Here is an 11383-nt window from a genome sequence, read left to right as displayed (position 1 = left end):
AGAGCCTGACTCTGGCTGTTCCCCCACCTCTCCCACCCAGGTTGTGGCACATCCTGTACATTTTCCATAGCAAGTGATTTGAAATCAGGAATTTACAGACGTAGTAACCCCCCAGCCTGTCTACAAGACTAGATGTCAGTGTGACAATGATTGTCCACCAACATGGGCTTTCACTTTTAAAATAGTGGGACGATGCTTTTATGTAACTGCAAATATGAGAGCTGATTACTAATTGATCACTTTTTTCCATTTCACCTGCTTCCCTATAATCCATGCTGAAGGTGCATGTCATGACTTCTCATCATACATGTCTGTTTCTGTGTGATTCAGTGTGTTCCCTCTTTAATATTTTATTTATTGTAGGTGACCTTCATGTTACTATACACTGAAATTCTGCTTCTGGTTTGGGAAAACATTCAGGTCTGCAGAAACCAAACTTTATGTTCTTCTGTTTTTATTTAATCAAAATTGACAGATTTATTTATTGATAAGCTTTGTTGATATTGTGTGTACTGTATGTTTGACTTTAATAAACATATCTTAATATTGCTTATAATTTCCTGATATTTTGGGGCAAACAGATTTGCCAGAAATTCTAGTAATACTACAAATGTTCAAGTGCTTTCTTTTATTTTTAATTTCACTTTATGAATGTTGTGATTATAACCCTAATCCTAGTATTAGAGTATTTTTATCCCTAATGTAAAGCACATTCAGCTTACCTGTAATGAGTGTGCTATAAATGAAATGGCCATTACTATTGATAAATAATTTTCATGACAGCCACACACCTTGGACACATCACTTATTAATTAATTCCTCTTTAGGCTTCATTGAGCGCCCTCCATTCCTCTCTCACATGTTGTTCCGCTCCACATGACTGGTTTATCTTCCCAAGCACCCGTGTCACAGCTTTTGTCACAGATTTCCTTTTGCATGATGGTACCACCTTTACATAAATATGATGAGGGCTGTCAAAAACTAATATTTTAAAAAATGTGATAGTAGGACCTTGTTATGGAGCAGATGGCGAAGCCAAGAAGCGCTGTTACTACCAGCTTTAATCCTGTTGTTTTCTTTTAATATGTCTTTATGAATCAAAGAATAGTTGTTTTGATTGTCAACATGATTTCCAATTACCCAATTAATTTCTTAATTAGTAAGAAATTCATATTAGAATACTCTGGCATGGTGGAAATCTTTAAAACCAACATGTCGTTAATTTAAATAGTATAAGTAGTTAGCCTGGCAAGCCAGATGAATTTGTTTGTTTCACACATCCATCTAGTAAACCACTCATTGACAGCGTTTGGGAAAGGGTGGAGCCTTTGAAAAACAAGACTAGGTTAAAACCTAGTGTATGGCTGACCGCAACTATCTGGGATGCCTGTTGAAATGCTTAACTGAAATGTGAAAGACTGGGAGTAGAGCAAGGACATTTTTCTGTGACAGAAAGCTGTCCGTGTCGCTCTCAGCGCTGGGATGAAGAAATATGTTGGTCTGGCTACGGCCGCGCTAACGTCCGACTAGCAGCCATTGTATACAAGCATTCACACAAGTAACCCTTTCCCCCTTTAACTATCACACACTCAGACTGAAGCGGTTTGGCAGAAGAGCAAAAACACCCTTTATGTAACAGAACGCTTTTAGTGTTGCTGTCTTCACTTGTTTACAGCAGTGGATGCAGACATTAGAGGGCTTTCAGCACAAGTAAACCCCGCCCATAGCACAACTCAGTATGTATGGCTGTAGTTAACACAGTGGAGGCAGCCATGACTGACAGCGTTCAGTACAAGCAAACGCAACTCTGTATTCTATGGCTTATAAATTAGCCTCACTCAGTCAGTTACTTACTTACTTAATCAGACACAGACATTGTCATGGGTAGGGCTGGTGGTCAGTGGCCAACCAAAAACTTGGAGGGTGATTGGATGAATATTCTGTCTGTCACATCTTTACAGGCCAATCAGAGCAACAAAACGTGACGTAGCCGCTACCGAGCTGTGCCCCACCGAAGGAGCAAACTCCATAAAGAGCTGCATAACGTGAACCATGGTAGCTGTAGCCATGTCAGTACATGACTTTTGGCGTTTTTGAAAAGAAAACAACCCACTGCTGTTCTTTGTTCTTTTTTTTTTAACGAAGAAATGTCGTCAAGAAACACGGAAACAGGTGTATCCATCAGCTTTGCAAGGTTAATAAGTAGTGAGGTCATCAAAACCTTTTGTCCCAGAATTTTTCAAATGTTAGGGTGGCATAACTGTAACCATGGGTATTTTATTTTAAAATGTAGTGATTATAACAGATTGTAGCATAATTTATCATCCATTTAAGTCCAGTGGACACTCATGGCAGAGTGAAATGGTTTGTAGATCCTTTTGCGGTAAGGATAAACATTTTAGTCACAGGTGGGTCGGTACACTTTCCATGTCGGTACAACCAATGTAAAACTGCAAAAAAATAAATAAATAAATAAAATAAATCTATTTCACCATTAACCTCTTGATGTCATTTTAAAAATGTCCACTTTCTAACAAAAGCAAAAGTGACAATATGTGTGAGTATATTTAGTGCTGAGGTGGTGAAACTGCCCAAAGTGTCATTATATTAAATATTGTTCTAAAACTATTTACTTTGCTTCTAATAAGATAACTGATGCATCACATCTTTAAATTATAAATTACAGTTTTGCTTAGGTGAGCTGATACACTTTTCATTTCAGGTAAAGCAGCAACATTTTATTCACCATAAAATCCTTTATTTTTTCAAAATATGTGTGTCCTTTCCAACAAGAATAGAAGCAACAACATGTGTCAAAGTATTTTCCAGTTTAATTTGAAATTAGCTGCCAATGTCAGGCGGTGCAACCACAAATGAATGAAGCCTAATATGTCAATGACCAAAATACAGAGCTTTAAGAACCAACTTAGAAGGTAAGCAGATGACTCGTCTTCTTTTTGAGGATTTTTCTTGTTTTAATGCCATTATTTACATAAGAGAGCAGAAAGAGCCAGAAACTGGGGAGAGAGAGTGGGGAAAAACTTGTGAGAAAGGAGCCACAGGTCTAACTTGAACCTGGTCCTCTGGCTTTGAGGACAACAGCCTCTATTCAGTACACAGACATAACCACTAGGTTACTAGAACCCCAGATGACTCTATTCAGAAAACCTTAAATGACACTAATCCTTGTTATTATTCATCCAGGTCACGGTTATTCAATTCCTCATCAAGGGGGCAACTGGACTTGATTGGGGTTTCCTTGCAGGTTTCTTAGTTTCTCCATTGTTCCTTTATTTTTATGCTGAGGACCCCTGCTGGCCAGCAGTCCACATGACAGCTTTGAAAATAAATTTTGAGAACATAAAGAGCCTTACTAGTTCAAGTTCCATATGATCTTTTATTAAATTGTTTAGTATACAGTGGAAAAATGTGTCTTCATAATGAGATACATCCATTTGTATCTCAAGGATTAGCATGAAAAAAACAGTCCAACATAGAAAACACACTGAGCAGATCACAGTTCTGTAGTGTTATGAACCATACCTCTTCTGTCTTCAACTTTTAAAAACCAAACAATAAACGGTGTCTAGCACTTCCCTAGAAAGCTTTCAGCGTACTCCCCAGACTTTGCTGAATCATCCCGCTCAAGGCTTCGGCCTATTTGCCATGCAAGCAGAGCTAGGCGTGGTTAGACTACAGCTTCATGTTACATCTACATGAAAAACAAACTCCTAAGAAAAACATATTCCTCTATTTTCAGTACATTTGGTTATTTTCAGCCAATCTGTAATTCCAAACACAAAGAAAACCATTTATGGCCAAAGGAAAGTTTGATTATGTGACCAGATAAAAATACATAATCCTTTTTTTTTGGACTGGCAAGGCCTCTGATGAGAGATGGTAACTAAGGCAAATGCAGTGGTGAACATAGAGTATAAGACACATGCACGCAGGATCACAGGGACACATATTTACATTTAATCAGTCCAATTTGTTCTGCACACATTTTGCTTGTTATTGAAGTACTGTAATGATAAAAAAGAAAGTGCAGGTATGGTGTAAAACTGATGTTGAAGGGCAACAAAAAGATTGAGGAGATATGGTATATAAAACAGAACCTTCAAATATAGCACAAGTATGTACCCTACCTTCAGAACACCTGTATAGTTCAATTATTTATGTAAATACACCTAGCTAGATCTTTTGAAAATAATCCTATACAGATTAATATATAATGTGTAAATCCATGTCTCATGACTCCTCTTCAATGTGTTGTCATGAACTTCCACTTGAGAGGTCATACCCCTCTGATGACTGATGAAAACAAACTTTGAAGTGTAAGGAGTGGTTTAACACATCATTTCCACAGTGACAAATCTGCATGAGTGAGCATGACGTAGGAATATGGCTTCTACCTCTGTGGAAAATAAAAAATCTGTGGGTATCGGAGCCTTGCAGTGGAAACATCTGTGGCCTTTGTTAGTGTGAATTCCAGCTCCCAACTAAACCGGGGCAGCCAGTTGGGCCAGTTGGACTGGTATGAGCCGCACAGTAGCGAGATCACAGCCAGACCGTGTGCATGAAGGAGTCAGGTATGTCATATAAATAGAAGTCAGACCCAAACCCCCAGAAATAAAGACAAAAATATATATCTGTTTGGTTACACAAAAATCATTCAATGAATGGGTAAAGTTTAAAGTAAGAGTGACCTTAAATAAGGAGTGATCACATGATTGTAGGTAGTAGTATGCTATACTGAAAGAAGTGAAACACATGGGGAGTCTGCCAAAAGAGATGATATTAACTGAACAAGGGTCAAATAAGAAACGACACCCTCAGTAAGATGGTCATATTTATGCAAATGAGGTAAAAGTACATGTTTCTTTAATATCTATGTAAGATTACTTGTTGAGGAGAGAACTATCCAGATCTGATTGAATATTTTCCATTCCCTGTTCTGAGCTGTGTAAATGATAACACAGGCCTGTGTATATGTGTGTTCATGTGTGTTTCGACCAGGGTTATAGCATTTAGATCTTCTTCTTCAGCTCCTCAAACCGCCGTGTTAGATCATCAAAGTCGATGTCATCTGAACTGGTGGTGTTTCCTCCCAAGGACGACGTGGGAAGTGTGTCAGGAACAGAGGGGAGTTCTGGGAGAGCGTTGTTGTCGAATCTCTGAGGGGAAGGGCCAGGACCTGAAGAGTGATACAAGGTATTCAGTTTATTCTTTGCAAGGGAGTGTATCTACTGGTTTAAAAGGGTCTCTACTATAAAGCAAATTGAGTTGGAGTTATAGAAAATGCTGTTCATACATAACTGTAGAATATATTGTCAGTGTCACTGGGAAATATAGTGGAATCCCACATTATTCATTTTTAATCCCATCAAATAAATCCATTTAAAAAGCTATCCAAACCAACAATAATGAATACCAAGAAAATGCCCATGAGGCCAAATCCTGGAAGCTTAACTTCCCTCAGGCCTATACCTACAGTATACTGTTGCCAAAAAACTATTCAAAACACATCCATGAGCCTCAATCCTACACAAGAGAGAGAGGACGAAGATTGTTTTGTAACTGGTTTACAATTTTAATTCAGAAAAATACCCTACCAAAACACCTTTTTATATTATTTTGGGGCTTTTCTGTACTAGATAGGACAGCTGAAGAGAGAACGGAGGTATGGTAGAGAGAGGGAGAGTGGGGGAAGACAAGCATCAAACAGCGCCAGGACCAGGATTTGATCTTGTAACCAGTGTGTCGAGGAATGTAACCTCTGTTTATGGGAAATTGCTCAACAAACTCAGCTAAACCGAGGCCCCCAAGACACACTTCTTACTCTTTTAGGTCAATACCTCTTCTTTTTGGTCTTACATCTTCAAAGGAGCTTGCAGCTGTGTGCATTTGGCGTAGCAGGTAAAACATAACAATATTGCAAGAGCTATCCTCTAGCTCAGGGGTGTCAAACTCAATCACAGCAGGGGGCATGTTCTGGATTCTGGACTAACCTGAGGGCCTAACAGGGTCACCTTTTCAACCATAAGCTATCAACCACATTTCACCAGGAATGAAATATATATAAACTTTGCAACGATGATAAATACTTTTGAGGTTAAAAAAAGATAAGTTTAAAGGTTCATAATCTGAGAAAAGTAAATTTATTGTTCAAAAGGTCAAAACATGAAATTGATGTTTAAAAATTATGTTTTTAAAGGCAAATATATTAGAAAGAAAGTCAAAATTATGAGCTTATAAGGTCAAAATATGAAATAAAATTTGTAATCATGAAATTAAAAGTCAAAATATGATTCAAAATTTTAAATTGTGGGTCTAAAAGGTCAAACTATGGGATTATGTAGTCAAAGTAAGGAGTTAAAAACATGAGATAAAATGCAAAATAATTAGTTAAAAAGGTCAAAACATGACTTAAAATTTAAAATTATGACTCCAAAAGCTCAAAATATTATATAAGAAGTCAAAATTATGATTTGAAATGTTCAAAGTATGAAATAAAAAGTTAAAAGCCTGAGTTTGAGTCCTTATTGACAGATTGAATTCAAACTGAAAATATGAAATTAAAACACAAATCAATTAATTTTCCCACATTCCTAACTTTTCATCTAATCATTTGTACTCCTTACTTTTTCAGATTTTATGACTTAATTATCTTAAATCATCAAGGATAAGTTGAAATTTTTATACTTCAGGAAATCTGCATAATGGGCCAGTAATAACAGAAATTATCTTGCGGGCCAGATTTTATTGTTCCACTCCACAGGCCGCATTTGGCCCCTGGGCCTTGTGTTTGACACCCCTGCTCTAGCTCATTGGTTCCCAACCTGGGATCCAGGCCCCCACAGGGGCAGCGTGCAGAGATCGGGGGGGGGGGTCCATGGCTTTGTCTACTCTGAGGTTGTCAAAATAAGATGGGCAAATATGAACTAAAATCATTATAAAACATTCACCAAATAGTTTTTGAGAAGCATCTAACTGCAGACCTCTATAGAGGGGCATTTTTTATGCACACCTGTTGCAGACCTCTACAATGGGGCAACCTCGACCATGGGACAGGAAGTGGCTTTCTAACCCTTGTTGGATTTTAGTTTGTGGTGTGCTATTTCTGATTTTATCCCCGTCAGTAAAGGTTTGATATTTATTGATACAATTCTGCTGTTGTGTAAAAAGAGCCACTTACTTTAGCCTCTGACAGCGAGCAGAAAGTAACCATCATTCTGTACATCATTCTGGTTATGGCTTGGGTAATGTACGTCCCTTCCCGCCCCACGGTCGAGGTCACCCTATTGTAGAGGTCTGCAGGTGAATGCCCCACCATAGAGGTATGCAGCCAGATCACTTTGTAGTTTTTTCAGAAGTCTTCTGGTAAGAAAATGCTGTATAGACCTATTTTTGTAGGGTTTTCCAACAAAACTACTGAAATCAATGCTGATTTTTTACAGCAATGTATCACTGTTTTATTGGGGTGTGTCTCGGGGTAGCTTAGGTCTTTCTTGGATACAAGTAGGGGGCCTCTAAGGAAAAAAGGCTGTTAACCAATGCTCTATATGTGATATGTGATTGTTGGGAGAACTCACCTACGGCCTGGGAAGGAATAGAGGGTTTGTCAGTGAGGTCATCAATCTGGAGAGCAGAGAAAATGTGTAAGGAAAAAATGTCACCTTAGTGAGGAATGGAAATGTGTTAATGTTGATTAATAATGGTGTTTGAAGGTGGGTGAGTAAAAACAGGCATTGAGGAAACAAAATAAAAGGCAAAACTGCAGGGGATTTTTTGAGGAACCCATCACCTTTAGTGTTTGACACAAAGACAGACTTACAGCCTCAGCTGACCTAAGCTTTTTCTGAGCCAAACTTGACACTCTTCTCTGTTCATTTCAGTCCCATTCAGAGCAACTGATCAGGTAAAAGTTAGTAGTTACTGTTGAAGAATCTCATGCCACCTACATTCAAGCTAAGCAGAATAAGATTTTTCAGATTGTAGGTTTCCCCAACCAAGTAACTTGTTTGGCATTCTGATGCATGACCTCTCAGCAAACATAGCATGAGAAAAGAAGAGTAAACACATGCTGCAATCTGGGCCTACACTGAGAAGCAATATAAATAACAGAGGACAGACAAAACTGAAAGCAAGCTGAATGAACTGCTCTTCCCTGAGTGGTGCCCTGCCCTGTTCATCTGTCCTTCTGTGGGAACAGGAGGGGGGCATGGATGGGAGGGGTTCGGTCACTTACAGACTCGTATGTGGGGGGAGAAGTGGGCAGCTGAGGGGGGTGCCCTCCTCCCATGGGGTGCTGGAAGTTGTTGTAGGTTCCAATGGGAGCATTAAACTGATCCTGGTGGAAGAACATCAGTCAAGAACAATTCAGAGGAAAAAATCTCAGTCTATATTTAGATTACTGTTCTATATACTAGTAATTACAAACAGGCCGTATCTATTGAAATAACCTGCAATAACAAATCCTGAGGGACTCTAAAAGTATTTTCTAAAAGAAAATAAGTCAATATGTTGATCTTATCTGAAAATCAAATCCCCTTTACTTTGTTGAAGGCTTAATTAATGCAAAAAATATGAATGGCAACACTAATTCAGTTAGGGTTATGAAAAAACCTCCCGTATCTTTTACTGAAAGTGGAGAAATTGATGTTCATGGGTTAATTTGATCAACATGGACATAATTAATAAAAGTAAGAATCACTCACGGCTCCTTTGGGAGGTGGATAGTTGAAAGCTGTGGGCATTTGCATGGGCATAGGCATTGGCATGGGCATAGGCATAGGCATGGCAGCAGCAGGAGCAGTGAATCCTCCTCCACCACCACTGCCGCCTCCTCCTCCAAACTTCTTGTCATTGTCCACATCAATCAGGTCTGCCTCCTCTCCAGCACACACCTCAGGCTGCCCAGAATCAGCGATGTATTAATGGACAAAATGCAAGACTTGTTCTCATGTTTTTATACTCATTCTGTAACACTCACTCGGACCATTGCATCAGGTTCATACGGCACATTGTAGTTCTTGGCGATCTCTATCAGGTAACGTTCCACCAAGATCTTGGGAGGGGCCTCCACGCTTAGTTTGTGCATCAGCTGTAAAAACACGTAGGACATCTGATTAGAAGTCTCTAAAAATGTGACTAGACCAAAGGTTAGTGCATTCTTGAACAAACTTGAGGGGAGTTTGTGGAAAAAATACCAACCCTTTCGTTGACTGTGCCAATCTGGTTTGACTTGCACAGCTTGCCGTACTCCTTGCTGTATTTTGCACATAGCTGGTCAGATACCTAAAAAATGATCAGGAGATAAGACTTTAAAATCTTGAAATAAAACACCATAATCTTGTCAATGTTGTTGGGAGCGATGCTGGCCCCTGTTGTGTCTAGCCAACACTTACAACTCTGAGCTCACACACTTCAGCCTGGAGACGAGGTGCTGCCCAAATAAGTGTGGACACTGCCTCTTGTAAGCCTGGGTCCAATTCCCTATGTGGAGAAATAACATGACAGTTGACAAAAAGTCCTCTAAGACAGCAAGAGAAAAGCTCACCACTCTCTCCATAGTTGATAATACATTAAGTTCAAGGAAAACATAATGATAGTTAAGTGACTCACTTCATGGATGTAATGAGGCCAAGGCGTGCTAGCAAGGTGTCACAGTAAAGCTCCAGGATCTCCATGGCTTCCACCAGATAGTCCTCTCTAATGATATGTTCAACACGAATCCTCGCCCGCTCATCTTTCCCTCCTGAAAGGTAATCCGCAATCTCCTTCCTTGCCTTCTGTGCAAGCTCAGCTTTTTATTTGTGAAAAAATGGGGGAAATTATAAGTTGAGAACCAGAAATCCAAACACTTTCATCCTCAAATATAAAAATGTATAATCCGTGAGAGAATTGGTCCAGTGGCTTACTTTTCTTTTTCTCCAGGAGTTTGAATCGGTTAATACATAGTCGGAGGTTGACTCTTAGCCTTTCTGCTTTGAATCCTCCTCCCAGCATGATGGTGTCTGTCTGTGAACAGAGGAGCATGGCAGGACCATAATATACACGGAAGTATGCACCGAAACCAACATTGTCCATCTAACCTCGCCCCCACCTCTGATCCAGTGACTCACAGCTAATCATGTGAGCATGGCCAACGCATAGCAACAGAGTAAACCAGATTAACTCCTAATAAACCCACCAAACACACAAAGGGACTGAAAGCATGAAGTCCCTTTCTCTGAGGAATCCCCAAACGTTAAAACGCTCCTGTCATTTAGCTTTAGCCTGACTCGGCGGATAGCTAACCTCGCTCGGCTACCTTAGCCGTTCTAGTCTTTCCATATCCGTCTTACATTGTTATCTACAGTTTTATATTTAGAGGGAAAATCGTTTTATGGACTATTAAATCTTCACAGTACATTTTCAGTTCACGAGCCTGGCTGTTAGCTAGCCTTAGCTTTGATAGCAGTGTTCTAATCTGTCAACGTTTGCGCTAGCTACATAGCTCACCGTAGGAAAATTTAAACAAACTAGACAAACACATTAGTGTGTAGCGAATGATAAGGTTCTTTTAAAATGATTAAGGACTAATTTCGTTGTAGTAACATACCTGGAAGGTTAGTGAAGCGAACGCACCAACTTGTTTGGGTTTTCTTTCTGTGTTGTTTCGTCGTCTGGCTCACTTCCGTGTTGTTCTGTAATGACGTCAGGGGAACTTTTTCACATGAGGGAGGTTCTTCAAACTTTCTGTCAAACAGGAGTGATGACGAATGTTGCATAACTGGACTACCTTTACTGGAATATTGTTAGTATCAACGGAAATGTTTTTTTGTTTATTTTTTATGTACAGTGCTTAACAAATTTATTAGACCACCACCCAAAGTAAGATTTATGCCTCAGCTGCCCTAAATTAACAGCATTGGTAAAAATTGGTAAAACCAGAATCATTTTTATGTTTCTGCAATGGTTAATACACCAATATATATAGAAGCTCTTTGACCGAAATTGAATTTTTAATGCTAAAATATCATTATTATTGTTATCCATGAATTTTCAAATTAACTGATTTACAAAAAATGATAAAAATAGTAAAGCACATTACTATTTCTTGATTAATATGTCAAATTATAGTTATTTACCTGCATTCCTGAACAGAAAAAATAATTTTAGTGGTTGAATGTTATGCTTGATTAATTTCTGACTTCTCAGAGAAGCCCAGTGAAAAATTGTGTATAAAAAGGTGAATTCAGTTTGAAATTCCTCATTCCTGTTCAAAATGCTGAAACGTGGAGAGCTCACTGAAAATGAAAGAGTCTGCATTCAAGCACTTCATGATGCTTGATGGTCTCTGAGACAGGTGGTCTAATAAATTTGTAAAGCGCTGTAT

General features: G+C 38.9%; 1 protein-coding gene across 3 annotated transcripts; it reads right to left on the bottom strand.

Annotated features, from left to right (window-relative positions):
• Window positions 1–3383: 3383 nt before the first annotated feature.
• On the bottom strand, window positions 3384–10728 carry ist1 (IST1 factor associated with ESCRT-III). 3 transcript variants are annotated; one of them, XM_041789040.1, is made up of 10 exons: window positions 10633–10728; window positions 9924–10023; window positions 9628–9808; window positions 9411–9498; window positions 9217–9300; window positions 8996–9106; window positions 8721–8915; window positions 8252–8353; window positions 7596–7641; window positions 3384–5197 (listed from the first exon to the last, which is right to left on the bottom strand). In XM_041789040.1, the coding sequence occupies exons 2-10, from the start codon at window positions 10009–10011 to the stop codon at window positions 5031–5033; spliced, it is 1062 nt and encodes a 353-aa protein (XP_041644974.1). In that variant the 5' UTR covers window positions 10012–10023; window positions 10633–10728; the 3' UTR covers window positions 3384–5030. The 3 variants fall into 3 exon arrangements, with proteins under 3 accessions (XP_041644974.1, XP_041644967.1, XP_041644984.1); XM_041789033.1 differs by having other exon boundaries at window positions 10607–10725; XM_041789050.1 differs by having other exon boundaries at window positions 7596–7602; window positions 10607–10725.
• Window positions 10729–11383: the final 655 nt, after the last annotated feature.

The sequence above is a fragment of the Cheilinus undulatus genome, linkage group 1, assembly GCF_018320785.1.
Source record: "Cheilinus undulatus linkage group 1, ASM1832078v1, whole genome shotgun sequence".
Lineage (NCBI taxonomy): Eukaryota > Metazoa > Chordata > Actinopteri > Labriformes > Labridae > Cheilinus > Cheilinus undulatus.
The sequence above is the reverse complement of the archived record's forward strand: the minus strand, read 5'-3'. Positions and strand labels throughout refer to the sequence as shown.

What these genes read in the sequence shown, in the direction of transcription:
- ist1 (XM_041789040.1), bottom strand. Translation starts at nt 10,011, where the DNA reads ATGCTGGGAGGAGGATTCAAAGCAGAAAGGCTAAGAGTCAACCTCCGA. An exon ending in ATCCACCTCCCAAAGGAGCC is followed by an intron (nt 8,354 to 8,720) that starts GTGAGTGATTCT and finishes TTCTTCCACCAG; the next exon opens with GATCAGTTTAATGCTCCCAT. An exon ending in TATTCCTTCCCAGGCCGTAG is followed by an intron (nt 5,198 to 7,595) that starts GTGAGTTCTCCC and finishes ATCACTCTTCAG; the next exon opens with GTCCTGGCCCTTCCCCTCAG.